A 21,836-nucleotide genomic window follows, 5' to 3' on the forward strand; every position below is an offset into this window, starting at 1 on the left:
ACTTCGTTACAAACGGAATAAAGGTTTGATCTTGTGTTTTCACCGTGGGTTCCAGGAGTTTCTTTCTATCCATCGCTAGCACTTCAAGCTTTTGTTGATTCAAAGCCTGCAGCTCGTACCCTCTGTCCTGAAACTTTTGGACAAATTCATCTAGGACCTTAGGTAAGGTGTCTCGGTTGCTGGTGATACGGGCCGCTCTCATCATCTGAGATTTTGGTAGTGATCTTTTGAGCGCTTTTGGATGGAAACTATTTGCCCGGAGCAGAGTATTCCTATCCGTTGGTTTGGTAAAAACTTCAGTGATGATTTTGTCCTGTTCCATGATGATTTTTACGTCCAGATAATTGATTTCCCTCTGTGATATATTCGAGGTAAACTTGATATGTGTGGAGTTTAGATTGGCTTTCTGTATGAGCTGTAGCAGTTTCTCTTCTCCTCCTGACCAGAGTAGAAACAGGTCATCAATAAACCTGGTGTATAGGATGACATTTGATTGTGCTAAGGGATCTTCTAAAATGAGTGTTTTCTCTTGCTCAAACATGTAAATGTTAGCGAATGACGGAGAGATGGAGCTACCCATTGCACATCCTGTTCTTTGTCTGTAGAATTTTCCATTAAACAAAAAATATTTTTTTTCAAGTGTCATTCTAAGCAATTGCATATACAGTTCTATATCCAGGCTATTCATGTTGTTCTTAATCAGAAATCTTTTCATACACTCCAATCCTTCCTCTTGTGGAATACTGGTGTATAGGCTGGTGACGTCTAGTGTCACCAGCAACGTCCCTTGTGGTATTGAAGTGATATGGTTCAATCGGTTTAGGAAATCGGTAGTATCTTTGATATATGTGCTCTCTTTGATGATCAGTGGCTGGACCAGGCTATCCAAGAATTCCGAAATGGGTTGGAATAGGGAATTCCTGGCACTGATTATAGGGCGTCCCGGTGGGTGGTTCATGGTTTTATGCACCTTGGGTACTGTGTAGAATATGGGTATGATAGGCGCTTCTTGTGTCAGTGCTGCTTTTAATTTTACGGAAATTAAACGGTTTTTGCAGGTCACGTCTAGCAGTACATCCAATTCCACTTTATATTCCTTTGTGGGGTCTCCTGGTAGTTTTTCATAGACCAGGGGGTCAGTGAGCTGTCGTAATGCCTCCGCTATGTAGTCTGTAGTGTTTTGGATTACTACCGCTCCCCCTTTGTCTGCGGGGCGAAAAACTACCCCTTGATATTGGCTCAATGCTCTAAGTGCCAATCTTTCCTCTTGACTGAGGTTGTGATGTATTCGAGGGTTGGGGGCATTGTATCTGCTCACTGATTGGTCCATGAGGCGCAAATAAGAAGCTATGGAGGCATTGTGCGAAGTGGGATCAAAGCTATATATATATATATATATATATAGCTTATATATATATATATATCTATCTTATATATTTGGCTACATCTGTCACTCAAAGTGTGTCTGGAGATGTAACGCTGGGTGGAGCCTCTGACTCACATGACTGACTCACATGACAGAGAACCAGCCCAGTGAGCCCACAGACAGTGCCAGACACCCTCTGCCTCTCCATGTTACACAGCAAAGACACAGCTACTCACCAGACACACCAGGTGAGCGCCCCACACCTCCATACCTCCCAACATGACCCTCTCCAGGAGGGACAGAATGCTCTGTTTGTGGACTTCCATCTTAATTTATGATTGTCATCACCTGTCATTTTAAACAGGGTAATTAATAAGAAAGGTGTTTAAGCACAGGGGATGGTAATCCATAAATTAAGAAGAAAGTCCAGAAACAGAGCAATGTGTCCCTCCTGGAGAGGGTCATGTTGGGAGGTATGCACCTCCCTCCCCCCCCCACCCCATTTACGGCATCCCCACGATCAAATGGCACATGCAAAACACTGACATGGCTATGGTCAACAATGAAAAAGGTTGACAAGATTTATTTTTCACTTTTTCAATGTTTTCATATTCATTGTCATGTGTCGACATGGACACCAATGAAGTGCCACACTTATGTCAACATTTACATGTGTTGACCTTTCTGTGTTGATTTTTTTTGTGGCGATTCGCGGCACCCCCCGCAACCCCCCTCCCGCGATTTGCAGCACACCCCCCTCAATTCGCGGCACCCCCGGTGACTCCCGCGATTCGCGTCCCCACCCCGTGACACCCCCCCTCCTGCGATTCGCGGCACCCCGCGACCCCCCCTCCCACAATTCGCGCCAACCCCCCGGGCCCCTCCTCCCGCGGTTCACGGTGCCCCCCACGACCCCCCCTACCACGATTCCCCACCCCTGACCCCCCCTCCTGTCATTGCGGCAACCCCCAGCCCCCGCGACTCACCCTCCCGCGATTCACTGCAAATCCCCACGCCCCCCCTCCCACGATTCGCGGCACCCACACACCCCCCGCGACCCCCCCTCCCGCAATTCACGGCATCCACCCACGACCCCTCCACCCATGATTCGCGGACACCCCTCACCTCTATGAGGCTATGGTCGACAATAAAAAAGGTTGACATGAGTTTTTGAAGATTTATTTTTCTTTTTTTGAATGTTTTCATATTCATTCTCATGTGTCGACATGGACACCGATGAAGTGCCACACTTATGTCAACATTTACATGTGTTGAACTTTCTGTGTTGATTTTTCTTGTAGCAATTTTTTTCCAGTGACAACTATGTACTATGTGCACGTCAACCTACACATCATCAACCAATTCTTTGTATAATATATAACACCTGTTCTGTTTTACTGTAGGTGTTTTAAGTCAGACCTTTTACTGCTACTATTACTGTTTATGTAAATGCATTCTGAATGACAGCAACATCCTACCATCCTTCTACAAGAATATATAACCAACTAGGTGATTCATCGCGCCCCGTGCCCCCCCCCCCTCCCGCAATTCACGGACCCCCCGCGCACCCCCCCTCCCGCGATTCGCAACCCCCCCTTGCGCAATTCACGCCCCCTCCCACGCTTTGCGGACCCCCGCCCTCTACCGCGATTCGCCGACACCTGCGCCCCCCCCCTCCCTTGATTCACGGCACCCCCCCGCCCCTCCCGCAATTCACGGCACCCCTAAGCCCCTCTTTAGTCCCCCGTATACTCACACACCTGTACTGCCACACTGGACCCTCACCCACTGGCAGAAACTGCACAGTATCTCCCACCCTCCTCTTTAGTCCCCCTTATGCCCACACACCCCTATCACTACCCAGCCTCCTGTTTTCCTGTGTCGTGACCTCCGCCAGTGGGGAGCCGCTGACTCAGAAACACCCTACTATACTATTGCACACACACACCTAAACAACATGCACACACAGCCCCCCCCCCACACCCACAAATGTCACTGTACCCTCCACACTATCAATGTACATCTTACTCTGTAACCGCTTTTTAATTAAACAAAACAATACACCCCCTTCCACATCATATGCTCTCTATTTAACACATTTCACCTATAACTCAAGTTGCAATACAGGCATCTTTCATACAATTCTAACCATCTTTCTCATATACAAATGTTCACAAATAAAGGGGGTGCAGCCCCTTACGACGGTGTGAAGAGCGCTCGTAGGGCGCGATGAATCACCTAGTATATATATATATGCTGTAGGTTGAATCTAATTGGTGGAAAAACAATTAAATACTTTTTTTTCAGGATACAGGAAATATATTGAAGATGAAATGGCAAAATGAAGCACAGTGATCATAATGTCATACTGTTGTTGTCACATCACATTAATACTGTAATGTATAACTGCTCAGTGCTATACTAACACCATTTCTCCATAAGATAAAGGATATTCCTGGGTGATAAATCCAGAGGAGCTTTTTGGGGAGGGGACCTATTATTTGACTGTAACACCGGAAGCGGAGGAAGACGTACTGAGTGTAAAGGATATCTCCATATCTGTCACCTGCTTCGCTTCCCAGTGCGTGTTCTGGGATGAGACCAACCAGGACTGGAATAGCACTGGGTGCCATGTGAGTATGTGACACAAGGAACGTTATACTAGAAGATTACTGGAAAGGAAACACAACATGATTTACTGCAGGCATGTCCAAACTATGGCCCTCCAGCTGTTGTGAAACTACAACAAGTCCCATCATGCCTCACCACAGTTTTGCTATTAGTAAATGTTAAAACTATGGCAAGGCATGTTGGGATGAGTAGTTTCGCAACAGCTGTAAGGGACACAATTTGGCCATGTCTGCTTGAATGGCTACTTGGTTTCATAGAAATACATTGGAGAGGGAAGACTCACAAAACCCCACAATCCTTACTTGGTTTGACCTGGCAGGGATCTGAATCTCTGCAACCCGGACCTACTTCCCATAGGAAGGTGCAGGGCTCTGTGAACTAAAGCCAACTTAAGAGGGCAAGGGTTCATGTCGACCAACTTTGAGCTTGATGAATTTCCGGTTGCCATATATAAATCAATATTTCAGATGACTTTTTCCAGTTATGTATGTAGATAGTTTGGGCATCGAACCAGCTTTAATTTTGCTGTGCAAGTCGCCTGTTTGTTCCTTTATTGCAGATTGGGCCCAAAACTACCCCCCATAGCATCCAGTGCCTCTGCACCCACTTAACCTTCTTCGGTAGCTCATTCATCGTCATGCCAAATGCTATTGATGTGACCCGAACGGTGGAACTCTTTGCGACCTTTGTGGACAATCCGGTGGTGGTGACCACCGTCGGGTGCATTGCTGTCCTCTATGTGTTAGTGCTGATCTGGGCCAGGAGAAAAGATATTCAAGACAATGCCAAGGTCAGTTCTCCATACGCATTCCATAGATGTGTATAGTTGCAAGGATCCTAATGGCATGTATGTATGTATGATATAGAATGGATCCACATTTATTTTTGATGCAGGTGAAAATCATATCCCTTGAAGACAATGACCCATTTGCCCAGTATCGATACCTCGTCACTGTCTTCACCGGCCACCGTAGAGGAGCTGCAACCACATCCAAGGTATGCAATGCAATTGTTTTTTTGACCACGGTTTTTTGAAAATCCAGCAACTGACATCTCTGATTCATTAACGCTCTGACATCTCAATGTGATCAAAAAATTGTTGAAATGATTTTGTGCACCGCTATCCATGACTTTAGAACTTTAAAGACTTGATTTGAGAACCACTTTTACACATAAAAAACTTTTTCTGGTAGGTAACCCTTACGCTGTATGGCTCTGATGGAGAAAGTGAGCCTCACCACCTGTCTGACCCTGATGGGGATATCTTTGAACGTGGGGGGTCTGATGTTTTCATGATGACAACTGTATTTCCACTTGGGGAGGTGCAGAGCATCAGACTGTGGCATGACAACTCCGGAACCAGGCCCTCATGGTAAGAATGAGCTGTCCGCACTATCATGTAGAGATGAGGAAGACATCAATTCAACGTTCTGTTCCAATAGAACATGTATGGGGTTCGAAGTTTGTGCTCAGTTATTCTAAGACATAATTTCCAAAGTTATCACCCATGCATGTCCTGAGCATTGTCTGTAATATACAGTATATATATTGTGTGATTGGAACCTCACCATTCAAGATCACAATGCACCTTTATCATCTATAACATGATCATGTGGACCTTGTGTTTGGATAGTGTTATTGGCAAAAAATAACAGTCCACAGGTTATGTGTAATACAGGGGAACATTAGGCAATCCAAATCAGGTGCTGTGTTTGGGCTGCTGAATTTCACAGCAGGAACATACTTTGTACAGGAACTAACTCTACTAGGGAGTGTACCTGGTTCTATGTTGCAGGACCTGCTCTCAAATATTTCACTCTTTAGATATGTATTGGGCCAATGGAATGAACCACTGATGGACGGGATGGAAGTTTGGGTATATTAAACATGTTGAAAATCTTGGTCCCCTGGGATTAGGCTAGGACATTTTTATTTGTCCCATCCTCCGACGGTTTGTCGATCAACATCGATTCTTCTTGACCCAGCTTCCATGAGGTGAAAGAAGTTTATTTGTTGCCTATTTGACACCAAGAGAATTCAGGTTTGATTGGACTGGGCTGAATTTGGCACCGTTTTCGATGGTAGGGGGGTCTGCCCATGCGCGGATATGCACATGTGTAGACCCCCTGTGCAGAAGCCTTTGGTGAGTATCACACTCGCCCTGGTGTTCACGCGGGCAGGGAAGGGGGTGGATAGGGGGCTGGTGCAGGGGAACCGCCAGCTTTTTATCGGCATCCCTATGAAAACGCTGGGCGTTCCCCTGGGAATGCAGGTGGGTCGATGCCTGCTCGGGACAAGCAGCTGAGGTCACATGATGTCTGTGACCTTGGTACCATTATTGGATTCGGTACTTGTGTATTATCTGGGTGACCAAGATTTCCATCGTAGGGCATTGAACAACCAAAAATCGGTTGCATCGCATCGTATGCGATGCGACCCGAATTTTGGTTGTACAGGCACCCTGATGCCTGATTCCTGTGTTAAATGCACCTCCAGACCTGACTTTTAATTGTACACCCACCCTGATGGGTAATTACTATGTTAAATGCCCCACCATTGTTAACGCTACCCCAGTATCAACGCCAACCCAAAGCGTTGCGAGCGCAGCGAGCCCACGAGGGGCGGCGGTATGCGTCCTCCGACCTTTTCATACCCCCACTATCCACGTCGGCGTGGAGTTGATTGTAGATAGTGTGGCGAGCGCAGCGAGCCTCCGAGCCGGAAGCGTGGCGAGCGCACGCGGATTACTTCACATTTATTCCACGTGCGCTCGCCACGCTTCGGGTTGGCATTGATACTGGGGTGGCGTTAACAATGGGGGGGCATTTCACATAGTAATCACCTATCAGGGTGGGTGTACAATTAAAAATCTGGTCTGGGGGGGGCATTTAACATAGGAATCAGGCATCAGGGTGCCTGTACAATGTGAAATCGCCTATAATCGCGTCACATCGCATGCCATTATAATAACTCAGCCCGGGAAAGGCTCAAACCGGGTCCCATCGCATACCTTAATTAATGGTATGCGATGCGATGGGCGCCCAGATAATACACAAGTACCTTGGATTTTGATTACTGCATGTCAGTTTAGAACTATTTACTTTTTCGTTATGTTTACAGGTACGTGAACAGAGTTCTGGTACATGATGTGGAACTGGACCAGAAGTGGTATTTTCTCTGTAATTCCTGGCTTTCCATTGAGGTTGGAGACTGTGTGCTGGATAAAGTGTTCAGTGTTGCCACAGAAGAGGATATGAAACAGTTTAGGTAAAGCTGGAGCTCTTTATACTAACAAGGTAGTGGTAAATAGAACATAGATCACAGCTAATGATTTTTAAAATGGTTTACACCAAAAATGCTGTGGTTTAAAGCTGGGCAACTTGCCATATAGTTGTAAAATTGGAGATAGACATGGACAACTGAGCATAGAGCTGGCCAGCTGGCCATAGAGCTGGATAATTGTCCATAGAGTTAGATAACTGTCCATAGAGTATAACTGGTCATAGAGCTCAACAATTGGCTGTAGAGTTGGATAACTGACCATAGAGTTGGATAACTGACCATAGAGTTGGATAACCGACCATAGAGCTGGATACCTGTCCATAGAGCTGGATACCTGTCCATAGAGCTGGATAACTGACTATAGAGCTGGATAACTGACCATAGAGCTGGATACCTGTCCATAGAGCTGGATAACTGACTATAGAGCTGGATAACAGTCCATAGAGCTGGATAACTGTCCATAGAGCTGGATAACTGACTATAGAGCTGGATAACTGACCATAGAGCTGGATACCTGTTCATAGAGCTGGATAACTGACTATAGAGCTGGATAACAGTCCATAGAGCTGGATAACTGTCCATAGAGCTGGATAACTGACCATATAGCTGGATAACCGACCATAGAGCTGCATAACTGACCATATAGCTGCATAACCGACCATAGAGCTGGATAACCGACCATAGAGCTGGATAACCGACCATAGAGCTGGATAACTGTCCATAGAGTTGGATAACTGTCCATAGAGCTGGATAACTATCCATAGAGCTGGATAACTATCCATAGAGCTGGATAACTATCCATAGAGCTGGATAACTGTCCATAGTGTTCAATAACTGGCCATCGAGCTGGATAACTGTCCATAGTGTTGGACAACTGACCATAGAGCTAGATAACCGTCTCCAGAGTTGGATAACTGTCCATAGAGCTGTATAACTGGCCTTAAAGTAAGAAAACTTACCATAGAGCTGAACAAATGGCCACAAAGTTGCACAAATTACCAGATTGTCACACATTGTTCATCATGTCTATACCCTGAACGAAATGGACAAATCTTGCATGATGGGTCATTGATCTTTCTGCCTGCTGAAGGAATCAGCAGGCTCGATGAACGACCAGCAGGCACCCGCACTGGATCTTGATCATGCCCACACACATAAAGTTTGGAAACGATTGGTTGTTCTGATCGGTTGAAAACAGCCATATAATGGGCAGCTTAAGACTGCTAAGTAACTCGATTGCAAAATGCGTAGCAATCCCTGGTGGCTAATAACTAAACAATCTAGCTGATGCTGTTATTAGCTACCCAGATATTCAACCCTGTCTGTTTAATAGGGCCAGATGCACTAAGGCCCTTATTCTAGTTCACTCTTAGAGGCAAATTCCTTCTCAGATGGACAAAACCATGTGCACTGCAGGGGGGCAGATGTAACAGGTGCAATATAGATCTCACTTTGAAGAAAAACCCCACCCAAATCTAATTCTCTCTGCACATGTTACATCTGCCCCACCTGCAGTGCACATGGTTTTGTCCATTTGAGAAGGAATTTGCCTCTAAAAGTGAACTAGAATAAGGCCCTAAGCTTCAACAGTGATAAAATGGAGAGTGATAAACAGCCAGCCAATCAGCTTCCTACCTGTCATGTCACTGACTGTGTTTGAAAAATGTCAGGCAGGAGCTGATTGGCTGGTGGTTTATCACTCTCCATTTGATCACTTTTGACGCCTAGTGCATCTGGCCCAACAATCTCAAGGTTTGAATGTCAGGGTTTGGTCTTCTGGCAGTTTTGCAACTCACTGATTTTCTGATCCCAGAACCACCACAAATCCAATGATAATCCATACTTTAGAATAGAATATATACCAGGGTTGCCTAATTTTACAGTCTCCTCTCTGGGAGAAGCCCAGGTAGGAGACGTCAGCAGCATGTCAGGGGGCAGGGCATGATGTAGACACCATCAAGCCCCGCCCCCGCCCCCCAGTACTGCAAATCCTACAATTTGCCCCGCCCCCTTCTCCTGGTGGAGATGCGGTATCATATCAGGGAGGGTTGCCCACCTTTCTGGGGGACCGGGAAGGGGACCTGATTTTGGGGAGTCTCGCGGCCATTCTGGGAGGGTAGGCAACCCTGATATATACATTGATAGTTGAAGCCATGCAAAGAATAGAACAAAAGGCCTTCATTTATCAAAATACATGTTTTCAAATCTCCAACAAACACTGCATGTGGGGCAGATGTAACATGCGCAGAGAGATTAAAGGTGGCTACATAGTTAAGTGATTTTGGGCAATTTCCCCCGATTTTAATGGATCGCCACAAGAAATCAAGTGAACAGCGGCCAAATCTGTGTTTGACAACGTATATTTGACTATATATAAGCCTTTAATTGTGGTGCAAGAAATAAACTTATTCCTGTATTACTGTATTTCCTGCTTTCAGCAATCTGTTTTTCATGAAAACATCCAAAGGATTCCGGGATGGTCATATCTGGTATTCAGTCTTCAGCCGCTCTCCCAGAAGCCCTTTCACCCGAGTACAGAGAGTGTCCTGCTGCTTCTCCCTTCTCCTCTGCACCATGCTGACCAGTATTATGTTCTGGGGGGTGCCCACAGACCCTGCTGAGCAGAAGATGGACTTGGGTAATCATTTGATGGTGTGAAAATGCCTGTCATCCTTTCATCATAACTCAGTTTATTTGCAAATCATTTCTCTAGCGCTTGCAGATCTAAGGGCCCCCATACACTAGGGCGACTTGTCCTGAGGACAAGTCGCCCCCGACTTCCCCGGCAGCTCCCCGGGGGAGCTTAATAAGATTGGCACTTGATGTGCCATTTTTTACATGTGATAAATCGTCTCGATTTATCACATGTAAACCCGGGGAGCAGGGGGGGCTGCAGAACAGGGCTGCTGGTGGGGGGCGCTGCTAAGGCAGCGTGCAGGGGACGCTGCGGGGGACAGTGACAGAGCCGGGCAGGAGGAGGCGGGAGCTGTCAGTGCTGGAAAAAAAAGCCCATACAATGAATGGGCAGCCTGTGATTGGCTGAGCGCTCTCTCAACCAATTGCTGACTGGCTGAGAGAGCGCACAGCCAATCACAGGCTGCCCATTCATTGTATGGGCTTTTTTTTTCCAGCGTTGACAGCTTTTCCTGCCCGGCTCTGTTACTGCCAACTCTGTGTCCCCCGCAGCGCCCCCTGTCTTACTAGCAGCCCCCCCCCCCCCCCCCGCATTGACGGCTCCCGGCTCCCTTGCGGAGGTAGTGCAGGCGTGGACCGCAGGCGTCACAGAGCAGAGACTGTCGGTGCGGCGGGAGAATAGAAAGAAATCTTATTCAAAAGACTGGGCGGCCGCCAATCAGCGGCCGCCCGGTCTTTTGAATAGGATTTATTCCTATTCTCCCGCCGCGCCGACGGTCTCTGCTCTGCGACACCTGCGGTCCCCGCCTGCACTACCTCCGCCGGGAGCCGTCAATGCGGGGGTGGGGCGCGCTGCTAGTAAGACAGGGGGGCTGTATATAAAGATATATCGGATCTGAACATTGTGGGTGCTAAAAAGCACCCATGATGGCTCAGATTCCGATATATCTTATGTTCTGCAGGTCCGACGCCGTGATCCGATCCGATGCGCGCGAGACCGCGCATCAGATCAGATGTCAAACACATGCGATTTTGGGCCGATTTCACCCGATTTATCGGCCCAAAGGGCAGAAATCGGATGAAATCGGCCAAAAAATCGCATAGTGTATGGGGGCCTTAAGACACTCTGGTGTCTTATATCTGCGGCGCCCCATGTACAGGAAGTCTGGTGATGTCAGGTGCCTGCCCCCAGCAGCCGTGGCCCCACGGCATCTCAATGGGAACGCCCAGCGTTTTCATGGAAACGCCCATGAAACGCTAGGCGTTCCCATGGGCCATACCCGCGGCCGCCGCCCCACACCCGCACTGCTACGTGCGAATGGGCCGGCGAATAATCAATCAATCAATAATAATAACCAATCAATTATGTGCACATGCACATAAAAGTTTATGCGCAGTAGCTAAACATCGCTCCCCTGTGCAAACGTGCAGTGGAGCGATCAAACCAGAATTAGGGACACTATGCGCATGCGCAAACCCTGACCATCGGGGCTGTGGACATATTCGGATCACCATGAGCGATCCTGAATCGGCCCCTATATTCTTCCTTTGTCACCCTCTCTTTTTTTTTTAAGTTGTAACTGGATGAAGTTGAAGATGGCACTTCCTAACTGAACGTTATGTATTTATACCCATCTCATTATTAATAAGGTGACTTTCGGTGCAGGATCATTGACCGCCCACTCCTAGGAACTCTTACTGTCGGGCATTGCTGTACCCGGAGGGTAGATCAGACGGCTGTTATATGTCACAGTAAGCAGTTTTGTGGCAAATCTTTAATATTTGACTCACTTCCAAGGTAAAATCGAGTTCACCTGGCAGGAGGTTATGATTGGATTTGAAAGCTCCCTGCTGATGTTCCCCATCAACCTCCTGATCGTGCAGATCTTCAGGAACATCCGACCCAAGCAAAAAAGGGAATCGTCAGGGAAGAAGGAAAGTGATTGCACATCAGATACCGCTACCAGGTCTTCATCCTCACCAGCTGTCTCCAGCTTGACGCTCACCCCAGATACTATTTTGAAGGTATAGCAATGATAGAACATGTATTATAGATAGTATAAACAGCTATTGTCAATATTTGCAGGAAAATGGATGGCTATGCATCATCGCTTAAACCAGAGGCTTCAATATTACAAACACCTGAGTGCTTACTGGCTATTGACATCAGATAGAACAGGGGTGGCCAAACCTGTCCTCATGATCTACCAACAGTTCATGTTTTTCAGGTCACCTGTGGATCTATAGTAGGAATGAATGCAGCAGGTTTGAAAATGTGACAGTTAGTAATGACTACAGCTGAGCAGCAGCTAGATGATCTGGAAAATGTGGACCGTTGGTAGATCTCGAGGACCGGTTCAGCCACCCCTGATAGAGCATTCCTCTATAGCAAGAGTGGATCATTCTAACAAAATAAATGCGATACATTTGTTTTATAGATGCACAATGGATGCATAAGCCAGTGCCACCTTTGGGTGACAGGATGAGGGTGGTGGTGTTCCATGTCAGTCTCGTTTTGAAGGCCTGCTGAGGCCAGTGGCTTTGTGTAAACACTCTCTGGCCAGAGGAATCTGAGGTTTGACCAGATGACAGATATTCACGCAGAATATCTCTGAATCAGGCCCATAATTAGTAAAATTGTAGATTAAACAAGTGTGCACTCTAGAAGCGTTAATCCAGAGGACGACAAAATCATTTTGTGTTTTGAGTATGCTGAGTAAATATTAAATGTATGCTTGCCATTATATTATTATAATTATGCTGAACTGGCTCCATCTTTGTTACAGGACATCAGGAGAATTGCCAGCTCTCTGTTTAAAGCCCAGAAGGCCCCTTTACCCGATATACATTTTGGGAAGTCAGCAGACATCAACAAACTTTTATCACTGGTAGAAGACATCATCCTAAAGCAGAACAGAGCTGGCCAAGAGTTTTACGATGAAGACAAGAAGAAGGAGATGTCTCTGACCCTCAGCCTAGGCTCTGTAGATGGTAAATTGGCCTGATGAGATCAAACATACAGACAAAACCAGATGTTTTTGTTAAATATATTTTTTTAAATGCATAAATCAATCTGCTTTGTGTTGGGGCCAAAACATCCATCAACCATGAATATGGGATCATTATTGATCATCTGCTGACCAGAATGGGTGGAAAACTTGTGTGCAGTCAAGGTGGACATCGATCTAACCACTAAGATACTGTAACATTTTTAATTGGTGATTTATAGCTTTTTCTAAGAATGTTGAGATTCTAAGGTACTGAGATTTGGGTTGTACCCGGTCATTGCATTTATATATGTTCCCCCAGAGGAAATAAGGAGCCCTACCCCAGAAAAAGCGCTAGGAGAGAGGCCTCTACGAGGAGATCAGAACCGCTACCTCTATCAGCAGCTCCAGCACATCGAGAGGAAGTTGGAGCTCCTAGGACATCATCAGTTCCAGAACCCTCGGAGTTACAGCCAGGCTGTTTCACAAGTGCGGAACATGAAGGAAATCTTGGAAGACCGTATCTATGCATCTGGTTCTGCTAGTGACATGTGAGGACCAATGACTAAGCTGTGGAAATATGATCTTGCTTCTAAATTGACTTATAGTAACTTTTAAATAAATTAAAAAAACATGGAATAGACTGGGTAACAATGCTAATAAGCATTCTTAGCACTACAAGGAGGTAATGCTGAGTGATTAATATATGGCGCATTAATATGGGCTTCACATGGTCAGAAAGTGAATGTACACAGATGTGGCTGTGCAGAACCTCACGTGTTTTGCACCTATTGCACTTTATGACTGTAGAGGTGGGACCGGGGGTTAAAGGGGCATTCCCAAGTGGTAAGAATTCAGTAAGGGCATGCTCAGATAAATATGACCTGTGCAAACCAGCAAGTAAGGGCATATAGGCCTGTTAGGATTATCTATTGCAACTTCTATATTAGCATGTAGTAAATCAGGCACATACATTGTCTTGCCAATACCATACTCCCCAACTGTCCTTTTTTCCAGCAGGGCAGTCACGCTATTTGGACACTGTTCCACCTGCATGCCGCAGTATCCTGCGGGTGTGACAGTTGTGGGAACCTGGGGTCACCGCTGCTCTACTCTGCAAAGCTGCTGTTGACCACTGAATAGATGATGACAGCAAATAAGGGAGCAGGATGTAAGCCAGGGACTACAGGGGGTCGTACCATGAGGCTCTGCCCGATGCCACGCCCCCCTCCAACCAAGGCCCTGCTCTTTTTTCAGTCCCAAATGGACACATCTGAAAGTTAGGAAGTTTGCCAATACGTATTTTGAGATTGTTTAGAGAGACAGCACAGGAGGGGCATTTTATGATGCATTGCTTTGTCCAGGGCCTACAATGCTGTTTAGAGGGCCACTATGCGTGGACAGGGCATCTGGACAAGGGAAACTCCTCATTATCATCTGTTACCCTTTATCTTCTGCTGTATCCGTAGATGCTCCTCCAGCGCCAGTTTATCAGAGGATAAGAAGAAGAATAAGACTAAGGGGTTACCTTGGTGGTTCGTCTTCATTGGCTGGTTTCTGGTGGCAGCTACAAGCGGAGTATCTGGGTTCTTCACAATGTTATACGGCTTACATTACGGGAAGGACAGTTCTATCAAGTGGCTGATCTCCATGGCAATCTCATTCTTCGAGAGTCTCTTCATCACGCAACCTTTAAAAGTTAGTTTCAGAGAGCTGTCATATGAAGTCTTATCTGGTTAAATGACAAAAACATTCTTTTATTTCAGCACTTACTAGATAGTTGTATCCTTCCAGCATCTGAACCATACAGTATACTACAGTTATCTGCATGCATGTAATTACGGCTGATTTGTGTTCAACTCTGCTTTGTCCCCATTATCTGATTAAAATATATATAGTAATTAACTTACACAGCGCAGGACATTTTCAGAGCAGAGGTTTGCTAAGTCATTGGGGAATCGTTGGGTGAAGGGGATCTATGCGATTGCTGGACAGTCATGATGTCAACAAACGTGATGGGTACTAGAGCCATCAAGAGCCTAGAAAGGCCTGGTTAAAAAAGTATGATGTGTGCCGCAAAGGCAGACAATGCCCCCTCAGCAGCAGACCAGGCAACCCCCCTTCCCAATTAGACTTAGCTTTGGTAATGAGTACCCGACAAAGTACTCGACCTCCGTCTGATGGGGACACTGAAATACTGGCACAGTTATCTGATGCTAGCCACATATTAAAAGGGCCAGCATTATAAAGGGTAAATTTACTAAGATGGTAGTTCCCAAGAGGTTAAAAAGGGCCCGGTGCCGCCATCTCCCCCGGCGCACCAAAGTTGTATTTTTTTTAATGCACGGAGCTACACACGTCCGCGTACGGCGGGGGAATGTGGCCGGGCAGGGCGGCAGGTGCATGTCGGACAGACATGGATGCAGAGGCAGCAGCACCCTGTACCCCTGCATCCATTCAGTCTGCCAACTGCTGGTCTCCTTCGGTAGCCACGGCAACAGAAAGCCAATTGCAAGGCTGCAAGTTGCTTCTCTCAGTCTCTGAGTGAATTCCTGTCTGCTCTGAGGCTGATAACTGAGGACTCGAGGAGGAGCGTCAGGAAAAGCAGCAATGGCAGCCGCTGCCAGAGGTAAGTTACTTTAATGGGAGGGAGCCGCTGCTGACACACCTGACAAAAGGGGGCTGGAGGCACAGAAACTATTTCAAATTAAACGGGGGGTGCATAAATTACCTAAAAATATGATGGGGCCACAAAATACACTTAAAATATAACAGGGAACATGGGGCAAAAAAATAAATGAATAATATAAAAGGGTGCACAAAAATAAATTAAAAATGTAATGGGGCACAAACCCTACACCCCCCTTCCCCCAGCCTAACTCTAACCATACACCCCCTCCATGCAGCTCAGCTCTAACTATACACCCCCCCACCCCTGAAGCCTGATTTTGCCCTTTAAAACATCAGGTGCCTTGCTGGAAGCTCTAAGTGTAAACATACTAGCATTTGCCTGACCCCATAGAGATTATCGACATGATGACTGCCGACAGTGGAACTACATCTCGGGTGAGATAATAAGGGATAGCACTGTATGGGGTATACGCACCGCTGTTTTGTTGAGCAGCAAAAAATGTAAATAGCCTTTAATGGAGAAAATGTATTCATTTATTATATTGTATAGTCCAGGGATAGCCAACTCCAGTCCTTGAGAGCTACCAACAGTTCATGTTTTCCAGCTCACCTAACAGATACATAGGTGCACTCATTACTGACTAACACATTGTAATAGATCCACAGGTGGAGCTAAATACTTCACTTGTGGTTCTGTGAGGAGACCTGGAAAACGTTAACTGTTGGTAGCTATCGAGGACTGGCGTTGGCTTCCCCTGGCTTTGTCTATGACTTTTCTAGGCTCCTTCCTTGTGATGGATGATCATTTCCACTCTGCCAGGGAACAGGGATTCTTCATCAGCCCAGAGCTGCCATATAGTTTAATCAGAGAATTGCGTATTTCCAGGCACAGTCTATAAGCAATTTCATAAAAAGCTGCAATTTTGCCATATGTAATAAAGACAATGTAGATGTCTCATCAATCTCTCAATTCATTAAACAAGTTAATTGAAGTAAAGACCTGGCAGAAATATAGAAAAGTGTGGAAGGAGGTTGGTCTTGTTTGACATTTATATATCTTTGGGCACAACTGGGTGGGGGCAGTGCCATCCGTCATCCTGCCTGGACAGATGAGGGAGCGCATCGTTAGCGAGGGACAAAAATTACAGCTAGCGTATTAACTATTATCTGTTCCCAACAATTGATGGAAATGTTACAAATATTGTTTGATATTTTACATTTTAGGTGCTGGGTTTTGCAGCATTTTTTGCTCTAGTTCTTAAGAAAGTGGAACCAGAAGATGAGGAAGAAACCACGCTGAACGGCGACTACTCTGCGCCAGGTGCCTCCTGCAATCAGTAACTCCGCACAGGCAGAATGATATAGAATTCTTCTCATGTGTTTTGTGGCGATTTTGGCTGTAGACATGATCCTTAAGGGCTGCCCTGCTTCCCATGTGCTTAGACTCTCTCCTTACAGTGAGAACCAAGGTCTTCAATCCAGGGAGACATTATGGCCAACTCTGTGGAAGATTTGACAACCTGAGCCGAAAGGCGGAGGGAAGTCCACCGAATCTAAACCCTTCGGGGCTTGATGATGTCTTTCTAAGCTATGTTGAGGAGAGCCCCACCAATCCATTTTTCCCTCAGTAGGCCTTTCGTCTCTGAGGGGATTGGGGAGTAACAGGGCCCTTCTCATTTAGGAGAGTGTCCAAAGCCCTACGTGCCCAGAACATTTTGTCATGTTCACTGGATGAAGACGTCACGCAGTTAGGGATTTAAGTAAGGAAAGGGAAAAAACCCCGAAACTGACCAGCACAAAATGCCAAGTGCATACTGCGATATACACCTCTTCTCAGCAGCAGATGTTCGGTTCCTTCTATGTTAGGGTTGTCTACCTTCCAGGTATGGCGGGGAGGCTCCCGAAAATCACTTCTCCTCCCAGCCCCCAGATGGGTGGGCAAGCCTGCCGCATTCAGTTGGCTACCTCTGCAGCCCCCCTCCTTTGCCGGTGAATTACCAATATTGGTGGCTGTTTGGGGAGGGGGCAGGGCAAAAATTTGGCAAATCACATTATTTTAGCCCCTTCCCGAAGAGTTTCCACATGAAGCCATGATCCTATATTTTTTGGCTCATGCCTTTGGGACACCCTGTCAGTATTTAAAAAAAAAAAAAAATATCCAGCCCTATGCGTCTTTGCCTAGACAGGAAGTGAGAACCATAAACTTCTGTAGGTAAGTGAATGACATCTGTAACTGTTGCATCCACAGGTGATCCGAATCCTCTGCTAGAGTGCCGCAGGGACAGTAACATCTACCAGCCTCCTCCTCCTACTGATGTCTCAAGGATGAAGAGTAACTTTATAAAGGAGCAAAAAGTTTTCGCCTTAATAAGAGAAATACTAGGTAAGTGCTCAATGATTGGCTGAGCCAAACACATAATCAGTGGGGTCCATTTTAAAGTACATACTTAAGTATAAAGGGTAACGATGGTCATAATGATGCTCCAGGGAACATTTCAACAGCCCAGCACTTGTATTCTGCTAGGAATTAGATCTTTTCAATCGTCTAATACGTTGTATATAATATAAACTGTATATATAATGCTTATGAGTTTGCCAAGACAAAGGGGTAGATCGATTTTACCGAAGATACAAATGGTGGTGTTACCCATAGCAACCAATGACATTCTAGCTATCATTACCCTACTGCAGTCTAGAAAATGATACACAGCATTTGATTGGTTGCTATGACCAATTCTACCACTTGTCTCCTTTAGAAGAATAGTGAATCTACCCCAAAATGTAAGTATGTCTAATTCCTACAATGACATCATTACATACAGACATTATGTGGTTTAGCTAAACAGAATAACACATTACTAGATTACGAAGGCACAATAATTATTGGTGTCGTTGTTCTATAAAGTACAATAAAGTTACAATATTTGAGCATATAAATACATACCCCGTCACTATAACTATTGTCTTTCAGCCTACCTGGGGTTCTTGTGGATGCTATTGCTGGTGGCATATGGGCAGAGAGACCCGAATTCATACTACCTCAATAAACATATCAAGGACAGTTTCACTGGTGGTCTAGGAGATGTTTGCAGCTACAGAGATTTCTTTACCTGGGCAAACACCACCCTCATCAACAATCTATATGGAACCTTTCCAGGTACTTTTCATAATTAAAGGGCTCAGGGGTCTTATTGCTAACTTACTTTCACCTTACTACACACATTGGAGTCTGACCTTATAGGCTGAACCAATAATCATTATAAAGCATAATAGATATTTATAATCATATTTAATAATCCTTTGCCCAACATTTCTACCATCCAGCTCCTTCCCAGGAAATTACATGTATTATCTTATGGAGGTATTGGTTCAGTTGGTGGTGGTGTTTCAAAGGAGGTGCAAAAGGGACTCAGGGGTGAATTTATGAAGCTTGGAGAAGTGTTATCTATCCCCATAAAGAACGTTATGAGCAAGGTGATAATGGTTCAGCCAATCAGCTACAATATGTAAATTAACAGGTAAGAGCTGATTGGCTGAACCATTATCACCTTGCTCATAACGTTCTTTATGGGGATAGATAACACTTCTCCAAGCTTCATAAATTCACCCCTCATACCCTGCTTTTTGCATATGCTGCAATACAGAGCTCACCCACTGACCCTCCAGTGGTAAATTAATACCTTAGTGATTGTTGGGTGTGAATTATTAGATAGTGTCTAGATAGGTCGACCCCAAAAGGTCGACAGGGTCAAAAAGTCAAAGGGTCGACACATAAAACGGTCGTAAGTTTTTCACATTTTTGTTGTCAATGTTGACAACTGTCGACATGGACTCCCAATTAATGTAGCGAGTACCCTAACATGGCTCGCTTAGCCCGACATGCTTCATGGGTGGTCCTCGCTATGCTCGGCACACGAGTCATGCTTTATGCGTCATGGGTGGTGCCACTCTATGCCAACATGGGTGGTGAAGTAAGTACAAGCCGTATGTCAAGTGTCTACATTTTAACACTTTGACCATGTCGACATTTTCACCAGGCGGCCTTTTCTTTAGACACTGTAGATCGATCAACCGGAACCAATCCCATGTGTGTGTAATTAATGTAAATGCTTATAAATCTCTGTTTATAGCTTCCACTATATAATACTAACTAGAGTAGTACATCAGAAATCCAGACCTGTGGGGCTGCTTACAGTGCATGTTTTCTAGGTCTCCTCACAAGGGAAGCGGTCATCTATTAGAATGAACTTAGATCTACAGTCATTAGGTCGACCCCACTAGGTCGACTGGCAGGAAGGTCGACCTGACTTAAGGTCGACATGGGCCAAGGTCGACATGACTTAAGGTCGAATTTGCATAAAGGTCAACATGAGGAAGGTCGACTGGTCATAAGGTCGACATGGGTTTTTCACTGTTTTTTGAGCTGACATGTGCCGACAGGCGGTATTTCATGCCCTACCATCCACTAGGGTATGGTGGGAGAATAAAATAGTGTGGCGAGCGCAGCGAGGCACCGTGCCCGAAGCATCGCGAGCAAAGCGAGCGATGCGAGGGTCCGATTCTCATTGCCAACTGTGTCCATGTCGACTGTGTCGACATTCGGATAAAAAAACAGTGAAAACCCCATGTCGACCTTATGACCAGTCGACCTTCCTCATGTCGACCTTTATGCAAATTCGACCTTAAGTCATGTCGACCTTGGCCCATTTCGACCTTAAGTCAGGTCGACCTTCCTGCCAGTCGACCTAGTGGGGTCGACCTAATGACTGTAGACCTAAGTTCATTCTGACAGATGTCCCGATTCCATGCTCAGGTACTGTGATTATTTACCAGACCCTAGTTCAGTGATTGCCTCACCTGGGTCTCAGGGACCGCTAACAGTGCATATTTGGAATCTGCACCAATGGAGTAGATTTACTTTAATTCTTTCAGCAAGGTCACAAACACTAGGTAGAATGATATAAAATTGAAAGTCACGTTACTGACTGTTGTCTTGTTTGCTGTGGACTAGGCTTTGTGACCGATGGTAAATCCAAGCTGGTTGGGGGTACGAGAATCCGTCAGGTGCGAGTCATAAAGGATTCTTGCCCAATAGCTGGTGCCCTGCGGAACACGATTGAAGACTGCCGGACTCCATACTCTCTGGACGCAGAAGATATGGGACTGTACGGTGAAAACTGGAATATCTCTACATTCAGCAACACAACTGAAGCCAACTCAGCATGGCACTACCAGACCCAGTCCAAGCTTAGGGGCCACCCAGTCTGGGGACGAATGACAACGTACCGCGGAGGGGGCTATGTGGTTGATTTAGGGAGCGATCGAGCAACTGCTTCCAGGTATTCCTATATAGCCAAAATATATCGGCAGAATTAGCTAGCCCTACTTACCAAATGTACAGACAAGCAAAATATTGAGTCCAGAGTTATGATTCAAGCCGGTAACGAGCTGAACCTTTCCTTTCAATAGTCTGAAACTGATGTATCCCATTATGTAAACCAGTGGTTCCCACACTCGTTCCTCAGGACCCAAAACAGGTCATGTTTTCCAGGTCACCCGCCAGGTGCGCTTTGTATCACCAGCTGTCACATTTTAAAAATCAACAGGTGACCTGGAAAACATGAACTGTTAGGGGCAGTGGCATAAGTAACTATAGTCCTGCAGCCCCCGCGGTGGCAGGGAGGCGCTGAGAGGGTGTGGGTCTATTGTTACTCAGTGCCTTCTGCCGCCGGCGCTTCTGTCTGCACCGGGTCCTGGCTCTCCCAGCTACTGCTGCAGCGCTGCTAATACAAAAATGTGACAGTCTGAAAATGGCTACCCCCATACTGCAGACAGTTTTTGAGGATGCTAGAGGAGGCAGCGAGTGCTGTTTGTTTACCCTAGGGGGGGGGGGCGCCCCCTGCATTTTCTGCAGTGGGGTGCAGAATTAATAGTTACACCACTGCTTAGGGTTCCTGAGGACTGAGTTCGGGAATCTGTGATCTAAACCATTCATGGAACTCAGAATCCCCGGAGATATAATTCTCCAACAACCAGCACATACTGTATACTGCCAGCACCTTCCTGATAATACTGTTTTACTCTTTCCAGAGTTTTGCAGTATCTCTTCAACAATGTCTGGCTGGACACTTACACCAGAGCAGTGTTTGTGGAATTTACCATTTATAACGCCAACGTCAACCTCTTCTGCATTGTAAGGCTGATGTTCGAGACAAATGCATTAGGTAGGAACAATAATGAAGGTTTATAACAACATTGCAAGATATTTGCCTCAGTGGCTGCAACAGAATCGCTGTAACAAAATT

The 21,836-nt window shown here is 45.9% G+C and overlaps 1 protein-coding gene and 1 long non-coding RNA gene across 2 annotated transcripts in view; one reads left to right on the forward strand and one right to left on the reverse strand.

Moving 5' to 3' along the window:
• LOC146046157 (polycystin-1-like protein 2) overlaps positions 1 to 21,836 on the forward strand; it is a 73,387-nt gene that overhangs the window by 43,402 nt on the left and 8,149 nt on the right. Inside the window, exons 23-37 of the mRNA XM_083165374.1 lie at positions 3,809 to 3,999; positions 4,557 to 4,787; positions 4,892 to 4,993; positions 5,191 to 5,369; positions 7,118 to 7,264; positions 9,718 to 9,917; positions 11,712 to 11,938; positions 12,700 to 12,904; positions 13,223 to 13,451; positions 14,370 to 14,598; positions 16,756 to 16,852; positions 17,780 to 17,914; positions 18,503 to 18,688; positions 20,543 to 20,870; positions 21,622 to 21,755. Of these exons, the coding sequence (XP_083021500.1) occupies positions 3,809 to 3,999; positions 4,557 to 4,787; positions 4,892 to 4,993; positions 5,191 to 5,369; positions 7,118 to 7,264; positions 9,718 to 9,917; positions 11,712 to 11,938; positions 12,700 to 12,904; positions 13,223 to 13,451; positions 14,370 to 14,598; positions 16,756 to 16,852; positions 17,780 to 17,914; positions 18,503 to 18,688; positions 20,543 to 20,870; positions 21,622 to 21,755 (2,820 nt within the window). The remainder of the gene's footprint in view (positions 1 to 3,808; positions 4,000 to 4,556; positions 4,788 to 4,891; positions 4,994 to 5,190; positions 5,370 to 7,117; positions 7,265 to 9,717; positions 9,918 to 11,711; positions 11,939 to 12,699; positions 12,905 to 13,222; positions 13,452 to 14,369; positions 14,599 to 16,755; positions 16,853 to 17,779; positions 17,915 to 18,502; positions 18,689 to 20,542; positions 20,871 to 21,621; positions 21,756 to 21,836) is intronic.
• Positions 12,534 to 21,289, reverse strand: LOC146046159 (uncharacterized). The gene is made up of 3 exons (XR_014465766.1): positions 20,518 to 21,289; positions 14,429 to 14,590; positions 12,534 to 12,914 (listed from the first exon to the last, which is right to left on the reverse strand). It is a non-coding gene; the product is annotated as an uncharacterized LOC146046159 (long non-coding RNA).

This window comes from Crinia signifera, chromosome 11, assembly GCF_055691185.1.
Source record: "Crinia signifera chromosome 11, ASM5569118v1, whole genome shotgun sequence".
In the NCBI taxonomy this organism is placed as follows: domain Eukaryota; kingdom Metazoa; phylum Chordata; class Amphibia; order Anura; family Myobatrachidae; genus Crinia; species Crinia signifera.